Source organism: Belonocnema kinseyi, chromosome 8, assembly GCF_010883055.1.
Source record: "Belonocnema kinseyi isolate 2016_QV_RU_SX_M_011 chromosome 8, B_treatae_v1, whole genome shotgun sequence".
Classification (NCBI taxonomy): Eukaryota; Metazoa; Arthropoda; class Insecta; order Hymenoptera; family Cynipidae; genus Belonocnema; species Belonocnema kinseyi.
Genome location: NC_046664.1, coordinates 12,549,144 through 12,569,037, shown reverse-complemented (window position 1 = coordinate 12,569,037; position 19,894 = coordinate 12,549,144). Strand labels below are relative to the sequence as shown.

General features: G+C 33.5%; 4 protein-coding genes across 4 annotated transcripts in view; 3 read left to right on the top strand and 1 right to left on the bottom strand.

Annotated features, from left to right (window-relative positions):
* The first annotated feature begins 482 nt into the window (after positions 1-482).
* On the top strand, positions 483-1,520 carry LOC117178374. Its single transcript, XM_033369802.1, has one exon. The coding sequence runs from the start codon at positions 483-485 to the stop codon at positions 1,518-1,520; it is 1,038 nt and encodes a 345-aa protein (XP_033225693.1).
* Positions 1,521-1,965: 445 nt separating this feature from the next.
* LOC117178373 (glycine-rich cell wall structural protein-like) lies at positions 1,966-4,208 on the top strand. The gene is made up of 3 exons (XM_033369801.1): positions 1,966-2,018; positions 2,632-2,829; positions 3,335-4,208. Exons 1-3 carry the CDS (start codon positions 1,966-1,968, stop codon positions 4,206-4,208), a joined length of 1,125 nt encoding a protein of 374 aa, XP_033225692.1.
* Positions 4,209-5,542: 1,334 nt separating this feature from the next.
* LOC117178372 (glycine-rich cell wall structural protein-like) lies at positions 5,543-6,988 on the top strand. Its single transcript, XM_033369800.1, has one exon. It carries the CDS (start codon positions 5,543-5,545, stop codon positions 6,986-6,988), a length of 1,446 nt encoding a protein of 481 aa, XP_033225691.1.
* Positions 6,989-11,911: 4,923 nt separating this feature from the next.
* The window catches only part of LOC117178238 (odorant receptor 67c-like), a 27,713-nt gene continuing 19,730 nt past the window's right edge, over positions 11,912-19,894 (bottom strand). Inside the window, exons 7-8 of the mRNA XM_033369566.1 lie at positions 13,497-13,652; positions 11,912-13,405 (exon numbers count right to left, since the gene is read on the bottom strand). Of these exons, the coding sequence (XP_033225457.1) occupies positions 13,346-13,405; positions 13,497-13,652 (216 nt within the window). The 3' untranslated portion in view covers positions 11,912-13,345. The remainder of the gene's footprint in view (positions 13,406-13,496; positions 13,653-19,894) is intronic.

Below are 19,894 nucleotides of genomic sequence, written 5' to 3'. Positions count from 1 at the left end.
AAGACTCTAAGGTCGTTGATACGATAAAGGAAACAAGAAGGAACGATACAATTATAGATATAGATGTAGCTATGATTACTTCTGTTTTATTATATTTGTATTGAGAAAGAATGTTTTTGATTTATATGTGCAAATTCCATTGTGTATGTCCATCAGTAAAGAAATGTATTATCATCCGCAAAATAATTTTTTTTCAACTGAAATATGCCGAAAATTAAAGAACACATGCCAAGCTATTCTTCTGATCTAATGTCAGGTAGTACCTAATTTAAATATTGACAAAAATAGCCCAAAAAATGTGCGTGAGAAGCGGAAAATTATTCAGGTCAGATGCTAGAAAAATGTTTGTCGAATAACAAGACAACTAGTTCGTCTAGCAAAAAATCAATAGTCATGTGCATATGTTATTACAAGTGGTTTCTTGAAAATCAAATATATAAAAGACGGAGGATTTAACGCAAATTTATTAGTTAGATATCAGAATGAATTTGAACGTGTTTCCATTTTTGGTGCTCGCCGGAATTGGAGGAGCTTTAGGCAATATAAGTGGAGGTGCATCCATTAATGCTGGAATAAATTTTGATGAAGAAGGAAATGTGATAGGAGATGCAATCAACAAATGTGGTGGTCTAGTACAAGGAATTGGAAACAAACTTGGTCTTGTTGGAGGTCTTCTCCAAGGCGTAGGTCAAGGACAGAAATCAAACAACGGCTTGGGAGGCGGATACATCAGCAATGGAGTTGGTGCCAATGGACAAGTAGCAGCAGAATCTTCAGCAACAAATACATTGATCCAAACTGGTGGTCAAATTCAAGCGCCTGGAGGCTACTGCATAGGAGGCGGATCTAACAGTGGTGGGCTTGTTAGCAATGGACAAGCAACAGCAAAAATCGAAGCAAAAAATACAGTAATCCAAACTGGTGGTCAAGTTCAAGGACCTGGAAGCGACTGCACAGTAGCCGGATCCAACAGTGGTGGAACTAGTGCCAATGGACAAGCAGCAGCAAAAGTTATAGCAACGAATGCAGTAGTCCCAACTGTTGTTCAAGTTCAACAATCTAAAATCAATGATATAGGAAGGCCTTCCATCAGTGTCCAAACTGGTATCGGTAGACAGGAAGCAGTAAAAGCTCCCGTACTAGTTGTCTCAGATCAGATGGGTGGAATAGTGCAAGACATTGGAAGCAGAATTGGAGGGACTGTAGGAACTATTCTTGGTGGTTTTCTTCGGGGTAGAGGAGAAAAAGAATGCAAGGGTAAAGAAGTCGGATCCATCAGCAGTGGATTGAATACGAATCAAGGAGCCGGGAAAGGTGTCGTATTAAATATGTTAAACCAAAGTTCTAGTCAAGCTCAAGGACTTGGAAGTGTAAATTTAGGGACTGCTGGAAGCGTTAGTGGAACTCTTAAACATGTTGGAGAGAAAGGAATCACAGAATGTAAAGAAGATCAAGGAAATAAAGGAGGCAACGGAGCAAATGTAAGCGCAGCTGCCAGTGCCGCTGTCAGTGGACGATGAGCCGGAAAATACCAAGCAGGGAGTCAACCGCAAGAACTTAGGAACGCACTTCAAAGAAAACTTTCACTAGAATCAGAATAAATCGTGACTTTTTCTAAATGTAATATCGTTTGATTTTTCCTTAGACACTTTTAGAAACTTCAGCCATATTTAAGTTTTCACTTTTCAATATATAGCGAAAAGAGTTATTTATCATTGTGAATAGCACCCATCTGTAGCTGTGATGTAAATTTGATTATTCAGATGATATTGTTTCCTGGTAACTATTTCCCAATTCATGAATTAAATTAGTGCAAAATATTTTATTATTTTTTCCGTTCGCCTTCTCCAAAATTTATTTGTATGGAATTTAATTACTAATAAACTTTTGAATACATTTTATTTATATAAGTGTTTTTATTACTTTAATTATTTGATATGCTTAAACTGTATGAGTATATGGACTATGCCAATAAAAACTACTCCGCCAGAACAAGATACTGGTATTGCTGCTGAGGAGTAAGAGTAAATCATGTCTCACTTCATAATCAATCAGATAATGATCTTTCATGTTATTCCTTAAATAGCCATACAAATCTAACAAACTCAACGTTACTAGCGACCGAAGTCATTAGCTCAAAGTTGATACCGCGAGAGATCATTTTAGGGTTTTATTGGATCAAGGTTCGGAATGTTAGTTTATCTCAGAAGAGAAATCTTATGAAAGACCTGAAAGATTCAATCGGAAAAATGAAACTGTTTCACCTGAATTGAAGTTTGCCAATCATAAGCCTTTTCGTTCCCAACAAATAGATTTGATTTTAGGTGCTGATAAGTATAGCTCGAGCATATTATCTGGCGTACAACTTTACCTGGCCTACCGCTCGAACTCTTACTTACGAAGAGTTTTCTACTCTCCTAACATGAATTAAAATTTGCCAAAATTCCCTTCATAATTCTCCTCTTTCCAATGATACTAAAGACTTTGCTTATCTAACACTTGGAAATTTATTAATTAAGGCACCTTTGAGTAGTAACCGAATCCGTTGTCAATTTGACCCCACCAGATCAGGATACAAATCAATTAAATATCAATTGAAGGTCAAAATTAAAAAAAAAACCATTGGATCAGATTAAACGATTTGATCGGAGAAAACTTTTACTCTCAGATGTTTTTAGGGTCGCTGAATTCGAATCCAGGCTCATTTTTGCCCCATCAGGTCGGAATGAAGGTCATTCCAAAATCGAAAATTGATATAACAATGGAATCGAACTTATCGTGTCCAACTAACTTAGGATTCGGATTCAGCGGCCCCAAAAACGTCTACGAGTAAAGTTTTTCTCAAATCCAATGCTTTTCTTCATTTTGACCTTATCTGACCTTTATTATGACCTTATGTGGTCAAAGTGAACCCGGGTTCAGATTCAGTGACCCCAAAAGCATGTACGAGTAGAGTTTTTCTCCAATCCAATGATTTTCTTTATTTTCACCTTATCTGACCTTTTTTATGACCTCATGTGGTCAAAGTGAACCCGGATTCAGATTCAGCGACCCAAAAACCTTCTGACTGTAGAGTTTTTCTCCGATACAATTCTTTTCTCCGATCTGATGGTTTTATCCATTTTTACGTTAAATTGACCTTTATCCTGAAATTGATTTCATCAAGCACAAGTTGGTACCCGAATGTCTAAGGTTATTAGTTTGAATTGTTAAATTCTAAAAGTGAGAAAAATTTAATACTTCGTTTTCGAGCGTTTTTGGGCAGCTACTATCAGAGAAAAATCCCCAGCTAAATTGCTGATACAGTGACGCAGCAGAGTTAGAACATCTTTAGAACTACTACCCATGTGCCAGGAATTGGAGGCGGGGATGGAGGGTTTTCCGGAACCTATCTGGGAGGACTTTTTGGAAGCGGAACATCAGGAAACGGAACAATTTTAATACCAGGGATTTTCGGCGGAGTTGGTGGTCCCGTACAAGGAGGAGGGATTGTCGGAGGCCTTCTTGGAGGTCTTCCCGGAGGTGGAGGAGCAGGAAACGGGACAGGTTTGATACCAGGTGTAGTGGATCAAGTTGGTAATGTAGTACAAGGAGTTGGAGGGTCTACTGTAGGCCTCGTTGGAGGACTTCTCGGAGGCGGAGGATCAGGAAACGGAACAGGTTTGATACCAGGTGTAGTGGATGCAGCTCGTGATGTAGTGCAAGGAGTTGGAAGCGAAATTGGTGGACTTCTCGGAGGCGGAAGAATCGGTAATCGAACAAGTTTAATACCAGGGATTGTCGGCGGAGTTGGTGGCCCAGTACCAGGAGGAGGGACTTTCGGAGTCCTGCTTGGTGGTCTTCTTGGAGGTGGAGGATCAGGAAACGGAACGGGTTTGATACCAGGTCTGGTTGATGCAGTTGGTAATGTAGTACAAGAAGCTGGAAGCGGAATTGGTGGACTTCTCGGAGGCGAAAGAACCGGAAATGAAACAAGTATGATACCAGGTGTAGTAGATCAAGTTGGTGGTGTAGCACAAGAAGTTGGAGGATCTATTGGAAGCCTTGCTGGAGGATTTCTCGGAGGAGGAGGATCAGGAAACGGAACAGGATTAATACCAGAAGTTGTTGACACAGTTGGTGACGTAGTGCAAGAAGTTAGAGGAACTGTCGGGAGCCTTCTTGGAGGTATTTTTGGAGGTGGGGGTTCAGAAAACGAACAGGTTTAATACCAGGTGTATTGGATGAAGTTGGTGGCGTAGTACAAGGAATTGGAAGGCTTCTTGGAGGTCTTTTTAAAAGGCTAAATAATTTAAATGGACGTAAATTAAAAGTGCAAACAAAAACGTAAAATTTAAAAATATATTTGAAAACTTGAAATCTTAGTATAAGATTACAGCATTTTTACTATTTTTTTATATGAAATTCTTTTGTTTTAAAATTGTTGTCCATTCTGAGACTGTGTATGGTGTATATTAATTAGGAAATAAATATTATCTTTGTAAAAATTCCATTATACATATTCTAAAGTTGTTTTTGTTTGTAAATCTAGAAATTATTTTCTTTGAATTACTATATTCTATTTCATATAATGAAGCGTAACACACTTCATAAAATATGTTCTACTGATTTTTTTTAAGAAATTAATTTTTAACGTTTAAAAGACACAAATCAACATGTGTTTGCAAACTTGGCGTGTAACACATAATTGAAATGTATCAAATGAACTGATTCACCATATAACTCTAATCCTTAAAAGTAACAAAATATTTAATAAATTGTTTATATTTGTGTATTACCTTAAATTTGATGATTATTTTTCATATCCGTCAGTTCTGTTTCTGTCAGATTTAAAATACGTTAAATTTTCAAACAATTTTCTAGCCTCGAGCTGCTGAAGGATTTTTATATTTTACAATGAAAAATGAAAACAAAAAACAGTTACCCACACTTACCCTGGATCAGATTTTTAATTAACCCGTCATAGTTTATCATTAAAAATCATAAAAATCAAATTCTAGATGGCAGAATTATGAATTTCAGTTTTCAAAAACCCAATGGAGGACGCTGCGAGAGCATTTACTGCTGAGTGGTTTTTTTCTTTAAAACACCTTTGTAAAATTGTCCTCGATTCCGTTAAATTTCAAAGACAAATCGTATGGATCTCTTTTGATTACTTAACATAAAATAACATTAAACTTTTTACATATTTTAAGTGTAGGATGTACGACCGATGTTTGTTTAAGAAAAGAAAAAGAAGAAGAATGTTTTAAAAGGATGGTAAAATTGACGAGAGCATGGAAAGTTATGATTGCGAGAGTAATCTAATATACACTTGTAGTTTGTAATAAATTATAATATTGCCAAAAACAACGTTAAAAATGTGCATAAGAGGAAAAATATTTAAATCATATGATAAACAAGGGTTTTTTAAAACAAGGAAACTTTTTCGTCTCGGCGCAGAATTCAAAACGTCGTTTATGTTATTGCAAGTGGTTCCTTTAAAAGTATAAATGAGAGGGTATTGAACAAAAATTCATCAGTCAATCTTTATCCCTTCAGCATGGAGTCAAATGTGTTTTATTTTTTGCTACTCGCAGTAATTAAAGGCACTTTTAGTTTTACGATACCAGTAATTGGTGGTCAATTGCCAGGAATTGGAAACGGGATTGGAGAAGCTACTGGAGGTATTCTTGGGGTCGGAGGAACCGGAAATGGAATAGATTCAATAACAGGTGTAAGCTCAGTGGTAAAGGCAGTTGATGGCTTAGGGCAAGGAATTAGAAACGAATTTTCAACCAAATTAAATCAAAATACATCAGGACAAGGCGAAGAAAAAAGATTTAATCTCCTGAAAGGAATTGAAAACGGAATTGATGGAATTTCTGGAGGGGGCCTTGGAGGTCTTCTTGGAGGCGAAGGAACCGGAAATGGAAAAGATTCGATGACAGGTGTAAGCTCAGTAGTAAAGGCAGTTGGTGGTTTAGGGCAAGAAATTAAAAACGAAGTTTCAACTAAATTAAATCAAAATACATCAGGACAAGGCGAAGAAAAAAGATTTAATCTCCTGAAAGGAATCGAAAACGGAATTGATGGAATTTCTGGAGGTGGTCTTGAAGGTCTTCTTGGAGGCGAAGGAACCGGAAATGGAAAAGATTCAATGACAGGTGTAAGCTCAGTAGTAAAGGCCGTTGGTGGTTTAGGGCAAGAAATTAAAAACGCAGTTTCGACCAAATTAAATCAAGATACATCAGGACAAGGAAAAGAAAAAAGATTTAATCTCCTGAAAGGAATTGAAAACGGAATTGATGGAATTTCTGGAGGTCTTCTTGGAGGCGAAGGAACCGGAAATGGAAAAGATTCGATGACAGGTGTAAGCTCAGTAGTAAAGGCAGTTGGTGGTTTAGGGCAAGAAATTAAAAACGAAGTTTCAACCAAATTAAATCAAGATACATCAGAACAAGGAAAAGAAAAAAGATTTAATCTCCTGAAAGGAATTGAAAACGGAATTGAAGGAATTTCTGAAGGTGGTCTTGGAGGTCTACTTGGAGGCGGACAATCTGAAAACGGAATAGGTTTAATACCAGATGTAAACTCAGTAGTAAAAACAGTTGGTGGCTTAGGACAGGGGATTGAAAAAGCAGTTGCAAAACAAATAATTAATTATGCAGCAAAACAAGGTATGAAAACCGTAGAGCAATATAAAACTAGAGTTCTGAAGACTATCGAAGACTTTTTTGGAGATCTTTTCGGATCTAAAGAAAAAGAATGCGAAAAAAATTCACTTCCAAAAACAACAGAAAAAAGTCTTGAAGTGATGCAAGGAGTTGGTAATGGACTTCTAACCCAAGCCGGAGACGCAATTGGACTGATTAGTGGAGGAGTTAGAGGAGGAAAAGGGCAAAGAGAAAACAAGAATGATGGTGGAAATGGAAACGGATCTACCAGTGGTGGAATTGATGCAAAGGTAAGTAGTTGGTTAAATCTCCGAGTGGCTGACCAAGTCTGAGACTGAGTCCTAGACTGATTAAGACTCTGAGACTGTTTATACAGAAAAGGAAACAATAAGGATACAGACGTGGCTGTGAAAAAGGACAAGTTTATAGATCCAGATGTAACTATTTAGACGACAGTTTTATTATATTTGAATTTTGAACAGATTTATTTTGTAATTGTTTTATGTTCTTACACTCTGTATTGTATATGTCATTTAAATAAATTTGTGCATTAGGTCTTGTGATCGACGTGATTCCCAAATTTGTTTCTTTTCTCTAAGGTCCTTTCTTCATAACATTAATATTAATTTCTAGCATTGCTTTTTAGGGTTAAATATTGCTTATTAGGCAAGAATATTTTGTTTTGTTTCATGATGCCTTTATAGTCATTTTTTTGTTCTGTTTAGATATTTCTTTTTTGTTAGGAAAATATAATAGATTGCTATTTTTTTTTTCTCTTGACTGAAAAATCTTTACTTGTTGAAAATTCGTCTTTCGGGTTTGAAAACTCATCTTGTTTATTAAATTTAATCTTTTTTGTTTGAAAGTTCAACTATTTGGTTGTAAATGCAAGTGTTTGTTTGATAACTAATTTTTTATTCTTTATTGAAATTTCAACTATTTTTTTGAACAGGCTAACTTTTTTATTCGAAAATTTAACTGCTTTGTTGTAAATTCTTCTTTTAGAATACAAAAATCGTTTTTTACAAATTGAAACATTTTTGTTTAAATTTAAAAATTAATCTTTAATGGCTAAAAATTCAATAAATTTAACCAATTAATTTAATTTAAAAGAATTTGTTCCCATATTGTCGTAAAAAATCTCCTTATTTCCCCTGTCCTAAGAAAATTTTTTAATGATAAGTCTGTTAAATTTTGGGCTTTTATAAAAAAAAATCGAAAACAAATTTTGCTTCAATTATCTGTATCAACTGTATTAAATTCGCAAACAAATAATAATGTGATTGCTCGTCTTATGATTCACAACTGTATAAAATTCAGAAACGGATGATAATTGAGCCGTCGTTTTGTTTTATATCAGTATTATATTTATATACAAAAGCCAATGTGAGCGATCGTCTAATTTTTTTGACAACTGAGGTCAGTTACACAAGCCCCCCCCCCCCCGCGCACTCTTAATTTTTTGGTTTTCTATAGTCCACTGAAGTGCGCAATAAGAACGCTCAATTGCGCCACAAGACTGTAGGAGTTATATCAGGGGTTATGGGGGGGGGGGTAATAGCATCACACTACCTCCCCCATTTGAACAATCAGAGTTTAAATCACATAATCTTGAAGATCTTCAAATGCGCTCATTTGCGATACAAAGAACAAATTTTGCGCCACATTGATAACCGAGTTATCAGCCGTCAAGATGGGGGGGGCGTCATTTTTCTAAACTAATAACATTTTTTCAAATTTATCTAAGGTATCTATCGTAACTTCAAATTCGCTCAAATGCGCAACTAATAACAAATGTTGCGCTAGCTAATTAACGAAGAGATCATATTGGGGGGGGGGGGGGCAGTATAACACAGGAGTTAAATCTTCAACAGTGATGTGCAATATAAAGTTGCAGACATGGATTTATTCGTTATCAAATGCGCTCACATATGCGCCATAAAATTTTTTTGAAAATCTTGAAAATTTCCCAAGATACGGAGGTAACAAAATTTAACGAAGTGATGACCAAAAAATTAAAGGTTTGCAGTCCGCAATGATGAAGGGAGTTTTTTAAGTGGTTTCAAATGCGCTCAAATACGCCATAAAAAAAAACTTTGCGCCACATTGATAACCAAGTTATAGGCGATCAAAAAAAGGGGGGGGTCTGGGGTAATTTTTCTATACTAATAACATTTTTCCAAATTCATGATAGCTATACGTTATAATTTCATCCAACTTCAAATGCGCTCAATGAAACTTTATATTGCACATAACTGTTAAAGATTTAACACCTGCGTTATACTGTCCCCCCCCCCCCCTCCAGTATGATATCTTTGTTAATTAGCTAGCGAAAATTTGTTGAGTGATGGCGTATTTGAGCGCATTTTAAGTTATGTCAGATAGCTATGAGAAATTTGAAAAAATGTAATTAATTTAGAAAAATGACGCCAGCCCCTCCCACCATATTTTATCGCTGGTAACTCGATCACCAATGTGGCGCAATTTTTTTTCTTTATGGTGCACATTGGAGCGCAGGTGGGGCAGAATTCAGTGGGCTATAGAAAACCCAAAGATTAAAAGTGGCGGGGGGCTGGTGTAACTGACCTTTAGAACTGCATGAAATTCAAAAACAAATGAAAATGTGATTGATCGTCCTATGTTTCAGGACTGTGTGAAATTCAGAGGGGAATGAAATGTACATAATTTTTTTATGCTTCACAACTGTATAACATTCAGAAACTAATTAAATGTGAGCGATCGTTATTGTTTTATATCTTTATGATATTAATAAACAAAAATCTTACATTTCAGAACTGCATGAAATTCGAAAGCAAATCACAATGTGATTGATCTTCCTATGTTTTAGAACGGTATGAAATTCAGAAACGAATGATATGTCATCGATTACCCTATTTTTTATAACTGCATAAAATTCAGAAACAAATGATAATGTCCTGGATGGCATTATGTTTTTGAACTGTATGAAAATCATAAAAAAGAAACAATGTGATTGATCGTTTTATGTCTCATCCCTGAATGAAATTCAACAAGAAATGATAATGTGATTGATCGCCCTATGTTTCAGAACTGTGTGAAATTCAGTGGCGAATGAAATGTGAGTGATCGACTTATGGTCCACAATTAAAAATCGAATGCCAACAACAGTCTTAAGTAATATACAATTTTTCGGAAATTGAAAAAAGGGAAGACATATTTCAAGACATTTCAGAAACAGATAATCCAATTTGAATTTTTTTTCGGATAATCAGTCTCCAATGAAAAACAAACGAATTTACCTTCTTTTATGTCAAAAAATTAAATACAATCAAACCTCGATTTAATAACAATATTGGGGCTGACCGTAAAATGGAATCCAGTGTCTCGGATCTATTTTGTCTATCTCCTTTTTGTCTCTCTTTTGTTTCTCTGTCTGTTTTGGGACACTGGACTGATTACCGCACATCTCTCCGCAGCTACTGTCTTCCATCCCCTCCTAACAGCGTCAATTCTCAGAATCACTAAATCCAGAAGCGCTAAATCCAGATTCAAGTTTATTTCCTAAATTATAGTTTATTGGAAATTGAATAATAAATCTATTTTTTCTACTTTTTAAACTTGTTTTTGTACATATCAGAAACCGCTATAGAAAATTATTAAGTAAGATGATATTTAAAAACTGCGTTACAGAACGCATCGACATGGCCTGTATTAATGGTGAAATATCATTTTCGTATTTTAAGAAAAATGTTCGAAAGATTTTTTTTAACTGTTCAGATAATCGTCTTTCTTGGTCAGTGATATTAATATCGATATTTAAATGCAAAAAGAGCTTCTGTGTATGGGTTAAAAAATAAAAATAAAATAAAAAGGGTTATGTATTTTTTAGTAGTGAGCACAAAAATGTATGCTATAAAATTGGTTGATTTTTATTTTTAACTATAACATTTTATATTGTATTTGCTTTCAGTTACATATTGTTACATTTTAGGTTAAATATTTGCAATAAAGTTTATTACCCTAAGGTACTGCTTAAAGCTGAAGAAAATCCAGGTAATTGCACTATAATTACACTCACGCATATATGGCAGTAGATTCGCCTTGGAGTTATAGAAATAATTGCCACAGGTCTCTATGATATGGTTTCCTGAATTTATAAAAAGAGAATAAATCGTAAAATATAATAAGAGAGAAAATTTTAAACCTTTATTTATCGAAAAATACGGACCCATCCCCATTAGGGGAGGCGCCCAGTAAAAATTAAATTTCATTAATTTTTTTTAAATGGAGAAACTGACCAGCATTTCCTTGTTGAAATTTTGTTGATATGATTAAGATAACGCAATACCTTTTCTGACAACAAAAATCAATCCCTTTGATTTCTTCCAGAAATTCAGTTACACACCTTGTCACGCAAATAACAAAAAAATTAACAATCGCGTAATTGAGAAAATATTCCTAATTTAAAATTTGTTACCAACATTTAAAAAACAAAAACCATTTTATAACAACAAAAGTCACCCTTTTCGAATCCTCGAAGTATTTATGTTACTTAACTAGTCACAAAAGTAACACAAAAAACTAAAAACTAGAAAAATGCAGCAACATTCCTTTGTAACAAATATAAAAAAAAACTGACAAATGCAAAAACCAAAAAAAACTATTCAATTGAAAATTTTTTGCAATAGTTTAATAACACAGCACCTTATTTAACAAGGAAAATCACCCTTTTTGATTCCTATAAGAATTTATGTTACATAACTTGTTACAAGACTAACAAAAAACTAAACATTTATAAAACAAAGTAAAATTTCTTTCTGGAAAATTTGTCGCCAAAATTTAATTAACAAAATACATTTTCTAGCAACAAAAGTCATCGTTTTCAATTTCACCTAGAATTTTTGTTACATTACTTGTGAAAAAGTAAAAAAGAAGCTAGAAAATCGCGAATTTAAAAAAAAAATTTTAATCGAACACATTTTCTAACAAAAAAGTCAATCCCTTTAATTTCTTCCAGAATTTCAGTTAAATATTCCTAGTTTAAATTTGTTTACTAACATTTAAAAACAAAAACATATTTTATACCAATAAAAGTCAAGAAACCTCGAATCTTCAAAGAATTTCTCTTACTTAGCTTGTAACAATGTAACAAAAAAAAATGAAAACTCAAAAAATGCAACGAAATTCCTTTGTTAACATTTTATTTTGCCAGATTAAAATAACCTAACACTTTTTATAATAACAAAAATCACATTCTTGGATTCATTTCCGAATTTCTGTTACGTAAAGTGTAACAAAATGAACAAAAAAACTGAAAAATACAAAAGCACATCAAAATTTCCTAAGTGAAAACTTGTTGACAATAATAAAATAACAAATCACGTTATTTAACAATAAAAGCTACCCTTTTCCATTCCTATAAGAATTTATGTTACCTAACTGGTAACAAATCTAACAAAGTAACTAAACATTTATAAAACCAAGTAACACTTCTTTCTTGAAAATTCGTTACCCACATTTAAATAACAAAATACATTTTCTGATAAAAAAAGTCACCCTTTTTCATATCTATTTGAAATTTTGTTAAATTTCTTCAATAAAAGTAACCAAAAAAACTGGAAACTCGCAAATCCCACCAAAATTTCTTCGCTAAAGTTTTTAAAAGTATTTTTAAAAGAATACAACACTTTATCTACAATAAAAGTCACCCCCTTCATTTGTAACTAAAGTAACAAAAAAAACTGATAACTCGAAAAATGCAGCAAAATTCCTTTGTTAATTTTTTTAGCAAGATTAAAATAACATGATACTTTTCCAAGCAACGAAAGTTTCCTCCTTTGATTCCTTTCATTTTTTCTTTTACATAAAGCGTAATTAACTGTTAGAAAAAATTTTAAAATTCATAAAAATTTCTAAATTGTAATTTTGTTTTGAAACTTTTAAAAATCACACCACCTTCTCTAAGAAAAAATTCACACTTTTCGATTTCTCTAAGAATTTCTGCTACACAACATGTAAAAAAATTAACAAAAAACTTAACTGGTAGGTTTCAACAATATTTCGATTTTTCGTTACTTTTGTTGCACATAATATAACAAAAATTTAATGAGAAATGGAATGGAATAACTTTTGTTGTTAAGAAAATTGTTGTGTTATTTTCATGATGCAAAAAATTTTCCAAGAAATAAATTTCGGTGAGTTTCTCAAATTTTCATTTTTTTGGGTACATCTCCTAGAAATGGATGTTGACAAAGCCCCTTAAACCTCACCTGTTCTAGTAACACATAAATGAAAAGAAAAACACACAGCAACAGCCCCTAAGTCTCTTATGTTCAAAAGGGTCAATAAATTTGAAACATTGTAGGATGATTAATGTCAAAAACTGAACCATATCAAATCTGTTTTTTTACGAAAAAAAGGTAATATAAGATAACTGTTTTCTATTGAAGTCACTGAAAAAACCATAACTAAAAAAATTATATAATAAGACAAATTCAGATAAATTACATAAATATTTAGTTTTTTTAAATAAACTATTGAATAATGTTAGTAGTGAAGTTATTTCTGCTAACGCGAAAAGCCAGTTGTTGTGAAACATCAATTTCACACATCTACAAAATATAAACTTTCCACATTCGTTGTCAAGGAGATTTTTTTTTTTGGTTTCATGATGTCCTTCTAATCAACTTTTTCTTTTGTGTACATATTTCCTAAGGATTCCCTGATACATTTTTAAGTACACTGAAGGCTGAATAAGATGTTTTTAAAATCTGCAATACAGAGAAAGAAAATTATACAAAGTGTTTCTTCCTGAGTGTTAAATTCGTCTTCACAACCTTTTCTGTAAAACTTTTATCTAACCTTTACGAGGGTTTCTACAGACATTGTGACCATAGAAGCTCCTATTAATTCTATTGGCTTATTAGCTCGCATCATTATTAAAACTAAGCATTTTTGAGAACCAAGAGGCAACAAATTCCAATTCATTTCATATACTGCCTCTACAATACCTGCACTCTGAAAAAGAAATACATGTTTATACATGTTCACAAACGTCAATAACAAAAATAATATAACATAATAACATAAATGAATGTAATTAGAAACAAAACCAATGCTACCAATTTAACCAATTAAATTCATTTGAAAGAATCCATTCCCTTATTTTTGGTGTTCTTAAAATGAAACAGATACTTATTCTGGTAGATGTTTTAATTTTTTCTCTAACCATCCAATACAACATAAAATTTCCACAGTTAAAAATCGTATCGAGACAGCTCTTAATTTATTACATTAGTCATTTTGCAATTCCAATAAGCCGCCTTAGATTGTAACTGTGACGGTTTTCTTCTTGGACCTTCATGATTTGTTCCTTTGCTTTCTTCCAGGGATTTTCCCGACTTTCTTTAAATCCTGTTTGAATTTCCTCTTCCACAAGTTTTTTTAATATTAAATCACCTTCTGTTCTCATCTGGACTCCAAAAAGAAGTGCAAAGGTGGTCATGCCAATACTTCTCTGAAACGTTGAGTGCAATACTAGTTGTAGACGTTCGATATCACGATACCACTTGAATGGATCGTCTATTCATAGTTTCCTCAACACTAGAATTATAGTCCTGTTCAACCTTTCCACTTGACTATTTGCCCGTGGAAGTCCTGTAGTTACGGTAATGTATTTAATTCCTTGCTCATCACAATAACAATTAAACTCGTCTGAGGTAAGCGCTGATCCTTTATCTGAGATAATCAGGGACGAATTACCCAAAATAACCTTTTGATCCTCCAGTTTTTGGAGCACTTCTTTTGCTTTCGTCGATTTTGTTGGGTACAACCAGGTGAACTTTCTAAATCCATCGATGACAGCTAAAACATGATGATACCGTTTATGTATAGTGTCCAAAGGTCCTAGGTGGTCAATATGATACGTATGTAGTAGTATGTTATCCATTGTCAAAGGGTGCAGATAATCCTCCTGTTTCTCTTGTTTCTTATTTCCAAGGATACACTTTACACAGTTAGAAATAACCTTTTCTATTTTTCGTTTGACATTTGGAATAAGATATTCCTGCTTGATAAGCTCTTCGGTTCTCTTGGTAGCAAAGTGATCTCTTTCAAGAGCAGTTCGGATTATTTCACTCGGCATCGATTCCGGAACGACAAGCACGTCTCGGCCTTCCTGCTGGGAATACAGTAGACTATTCAAGACAAAATAGTTTTGGTAGGGCTTCTCCTTCAAGATCTCTAAAATAAAGTGAACTTCGTTCTCCTTATCTTAAGCTCTTTTTATCTGTGGAACAATGTCCTGTATTACGGCACACATGACCGAAAAACGACTTAGGGCATCCACACGTTTTATCCTCTTGCCCGACCGATGCTCGATTTTGTATTTGAACGTTTCTAATTCCATAGACTAACCTGCTATTTCATGAGAAATATCCTTTTTATCCATTGTGCTCTAGAATTCCTGAAAATCTATCATTATTTAGAGATGTAATATGCCAGATGTAGTTGGTAATCTTCGGGAGATTTTTGAAATAGTATGGCTACATAGCATTCTCTGCTCGCATCCGTATGGAGCTCAGTTTCGTACGCCAGGTTATAAATCAATAAAACTGGTTCTTTTGACAGAACGTTCTTTAATTTTTGGAAAGCCTTCGACTCTTCTGCAAGTCTAAATGTCCTTGACACACTTCGGCTCTGGAAACGATATGTCCCAGAAACTCTATCTGATCCTGCACAATGTGAGTTTTCTTTTTGTTTACCTCCAGTCCACATTCGGTAACGACTTCCAAAAACTTCTTTAATACCATCAAAACATTCTCTTCATTACACGTTGGAATTACTAGATCGTCAACGAACATAAACATTGTTCCCTTCCTGATTAAATCGCGAAATATCGTTCTTAAATACTTCTTAAAATTGATATTGTCCGTTTTGGTTCACAAACGCCGTATATTTTCTACTTACTTTCTGGAAAGTTACATGGTGGAACCCATTTTTCAAATCAATAACACTGAATATTCTCGCACCTTGAAGTTGGTTCAACACTTTATTGACAAGTGGTGAGGGAAATCTATCCCGCTCAATTTTCCGATTCATCTTTCTATAATCGATACACACTCGCGGACTACAATCTTTTCTTTTTGCGACTACTGAGCAAGTGGCATACTCCGATGAGCATGGTTAAATTTCATCATTTTCTATCCCAATCTTTATTTTATTGTCAACAATTTCGCGTTCCAATGGTGCTAAGCGAGTCGGCCTATCAAAACCAGGTTCAGTATCTTTAAGAATTATTTTTAACTCTATATCAGTCGACTTAATTTTCTTCGGTTTATAACTATCAATTAAATTCTCAACTTCACTTCAGATCTTAGGATCTTTTACGTGAATAACATTAACAACTTTTTCTGAAGCTTCATTAACACATGCTAAAAAAACAGTAGGATTTAACTTTGAAATTATGACGCGGGCGGGTTCTATAGTAACTCTAGCTTGCGCGGTAATATCATTACCAATCGCTGCGTTCAATGGGGCACTTCCGTCTAGTATTACATAAATTGTTAGAGGATATTCCTTATCATCAAGTTTGATTACATCCTGAAAATATCCTATCGGTTTAACCCCGTTATGACTCATGTCTATCAAAGAAATTTCGGTCAAACGCAACTTTGGTTCTCCAATCTGCTAATGCACGTTTTCCTGAATGAAAGTTACCATGCTGCCTAGATCAACATAACTTTTAGTCTAAGAATTTCCAATATCGTATTTTTTATAAAACTTTGAATTCATATTTATAATAACCTTTAATAAATTTAGGTGAACTGACTTCTTATTACCACAAGATTTACCGGCTTTATCCTCGGTACATTCATTGGCGATGTGCCCAAATTTGTTACAAGTGGAGCACTTCCTACCTGAGCTTTTGGACTTACAGTCTTTAGATTCGTGTCCCTTTGTACCACAATTAAAGCACCGCACACTTCCAGTATTTGTAGTAGAAGCCTTCTTCTGGTAACCTTTTGTTTCATTATTCATTGATGAATTTTCCTTGCTGGTCCTCAGCTTGTCCTTGAACTCCTTCAAGTTCTTTGTCCCAATGAGGCAAACTTTGATGCTGGTGTCGTCTGTGATTCCATCGATGATATAATGGATTAGTGCGTCTGCTTCAATTTGACCTTGAGCGGCCATTTCTTTCATAATGAGAAAATACTCCTAAACAGATTCTTCTTTCTTCATTTTTCTTTTCACAAGCATTTCGTGTAACTGAACACTATTAATTTTTGTGCCGAATTCTTCTTGAAGAGCTTCTTTTAATTTTGACCACGTCTTTATTCCTCCCTCGCTCTGCACGAACAGATTGGCTACACCTTTCAATGATTTTTTGACAAAAATCAGTTTCTGTAGATCATTCTATTCATATAAATTCGCTGCTTCTTCCAAATCCAAAATCCACTTTTCGATTGAATAGCTGTCGTCGCCGAATACTTCTGTGCGAGATTTCGCGGCTTCTTATCGCGGCCGAGCCCCCAAGTTTGTAGAAATTTGTGTTGAAAATAGTTTATTCAAAATACAAAAGATTACGTTAGTGGATTAGCGTCGTTTTAGTTTCAGACTCCCGCTTAGACTCTCTTCTTTCGCAAATCGCTTCGCTTACGCCCTCTCACAGTTTATAAGACAAGTCCCGCGAAATACCAAAAAAAAAAATTTTATCTTAACCCTACAATTATTTAATTAAATTTATTCAAATACATATTAATAACAAAATTTAAACAATTAACATTTCTAATTTGGAACAAACGAATGCAAATATAGTTAGAAGTTTTCTTTTTAAACTTTTAGTTTCTATACCCTTTCATGAAAAATTATCTTTTGAAATTAAAAGATTCCTAATGATTTTAATATCACATCAATTTTTTGAATTTAGAGAAAATTGGATGAATTCATAAAATTAGGCAAAGATTTTGTAGACAATTTTCAAATTACTGATGTAGTATAAAAAATTCAATGTTTAAATTGTGAAAATTCTAATTTTGGACAAACTGGTAGATTACTCTTTACGAGAATAAAGGAATATCATCATAATTTTAGACAAAATCCAAAAAAACCATAGTCATAGCTGAACACCAGGTCAAAATTGGACATTTAATTTATTTGGACAATTTAATATTTTTACACCATGAACCTAATGAATTTCAAAGAGCAATAGCCAAAATATTTTTAAATTTAAAAAATGGTTATAATTGTTCGAATATAATTTCAGATATAAATAATTATAGTCCAATATATAACATAATCTTGGATTCTTTAATTTTAAAAATTAATTAAAATTGAATTATTAAATTAATAAAAGAAAAACAATCAATAAAATTTGAAATTTACTAATTTAACTATTTTTTTATAATCAAATTCAATTTTTATATAACTAAATTTTTTATTTTTCTAAAAAAAATTTGAATTTATTAAATTTATCAATCTGAAATGAAGATAACTCAAAGGTAAATATAAATCTTGTTTCAAATCTTCACCTCACGTTCAACAGAAAACATCTAATTTTTTTGCCGCTTTTTAATTTAACAAATTTTCATTGATATCGATTTTTTACAATGTTTTTTTCGTAGAACAATTGAGAAAAGAAGAATTCATGAAATTCACAATGATTGATTACGAAATTTATAAAATTTGCGGAATTCATGAAATACGCGAAATTCATGCAATTCTAGGAATTCAAGGAATTTACGGAATTAATGGAATTCATGTAATTTGCGGAATTGATGAAATTCAAGGAATTCGTAAAAGTCCATGAATTCCATATTTTCCGTGAATTCCGTGTTTCACATAAATCCCATGAACTCATTGAATTTCATGAATTCCTTGAATTTAGTGAATTCCATAAATTCCACGATTTCCTTGTAATTCACGAATTAGCAAAATTCCGTGAATTTCATCAATTCCGTGAAATCCGTGAATTCCATTAATTCTATGAATTTTATGAATTCCTTGAAATCCATGAAATCCATGAATTCCATGAAGTTTCGAATTCATAAAAAAAATTCATAAAGGGCATGAAGTACGTGAATTTCGTGAATTCCGTGAATTTCTTGACCTTCATAAATTCCTTGTGTTCCATAAATTCTTTGGATTCCTTGAATTCCTTCAATTCTGTGGATTCCTTGATTTCCGAGAATTCTTTTGATTCTACATACTCCATCAATTGCCGAAATTCTCTGCATACCGTAAGTTTCTTGAATTCCGTAAATTGCGTGAGATCCGTAAAGTCCTTAATTTTCTTGAATTCAGTGAATTTCGGAAATTCCGTAAACTAATTGATTGTGTTGAATTGTCTGAATTCTGATGATTTCGTGAATTCAGAAAATTCTTTGAATTCCGGAAAGTCCATGAATTCCGAAAATCCTTTAAATTCTGTAAATTCCATGAACTTGGTAAATTTCCTAAATTCCGGGATATCCATGAATTGCTTAAATTGCGGGAAATCCATGAATTTTTTTGTTTCGTGAATTTATTGTATTCCGTGCATGCCGTGAATTCCGTGAGTTCCATGAATTCCGTGAATGCCTTGAGTTCCGTGAATTCGGTCAAATCGTTATTTTCCATAAATTCCTAGAATTCCATAAATACGCGGATTATATAATATATATTAACCAAAAGTTTTGGCTTTGACAGAAATTGTTTGTTGTGACTAACAGGTCTGCTGAGAAACGATTTACATTTTTTTTTAATTTTAGCTATATAAGGTGTCGAGATATCCCGCTTCAAGTATGATACAGAAGTCTTACTGGCTACTGTACTTGTATTATAAAATGTTAATACAGTAACAGTGTAATTTTTGAAAAGTCGGAGAATGTGAATAAAGGATTCTTTCTACACCTAAATCCTATGATCTGAAGTATGTCATTTGTAACAGCTCACTCATTTTTTAAATTATTAATTAAAATGAAATCGAACAAATAAATTTGACTTAAAAGAAAAGATTGGGTGTTTATTAGGGTGGTCCAATAAATTTTTTTTCGAATTTTTATGCAAAACGCCCGGAAAGGGAGAGGGTCGTAAGGCCGGTTTTTGGCCTAATTTATTTTTGGACCAAAAAATCTGAAAAAATCATGGTAGTATCTTCTAAGTATCCCGAGTCGCTTGCACGCTAAACGAACTACCCTCCACCCCTCAGCCACCCCCACCCCCCCTACAAATATAGGAAACACCACTACCCACCAACTGTATTTTCGAGAGATTTGACACTC

Excerpts from the sequence above, each read along its gene's own strand:
- LOC117178373 (XM_033369801.1), top strand. The coding sequence starts at position 1,966 with ATGCCAATAAAAACTACTCCGCCAGAACAAGATACTGGTATTGCTGCT. Across the intron at positions 2,019-2,631 it reads ACTGGTATTGCTGCTGAGGA|ATTAAACGATTTGATCGGAG; the intron begins GTAAGAGTAAAT and ends CCATTGGATCAG. Across the intron at positions 2,830-3,334 it reads GGCCCCAAAAACGTCTACGA|AACTACTACCCATGTGCCAG; the intron begins GTAAAGTTTTTC and ends GAACATCTTTAG.
- LOC117178372 (XM_033369800.1), top strand. The coding sequence starts at position 5,543 with ATGGAGTCAAATGTGTTTTATTTTTTGCTACTCGCAGTAATTAAAGGC.
- LOC117178374 (XM_033369802.1), top strand. The coding sequence starts at position 483 with ATGAATTTGAACGTGTTTCCATTTTTGGTGCTCGCCGGAATTGGAGGA.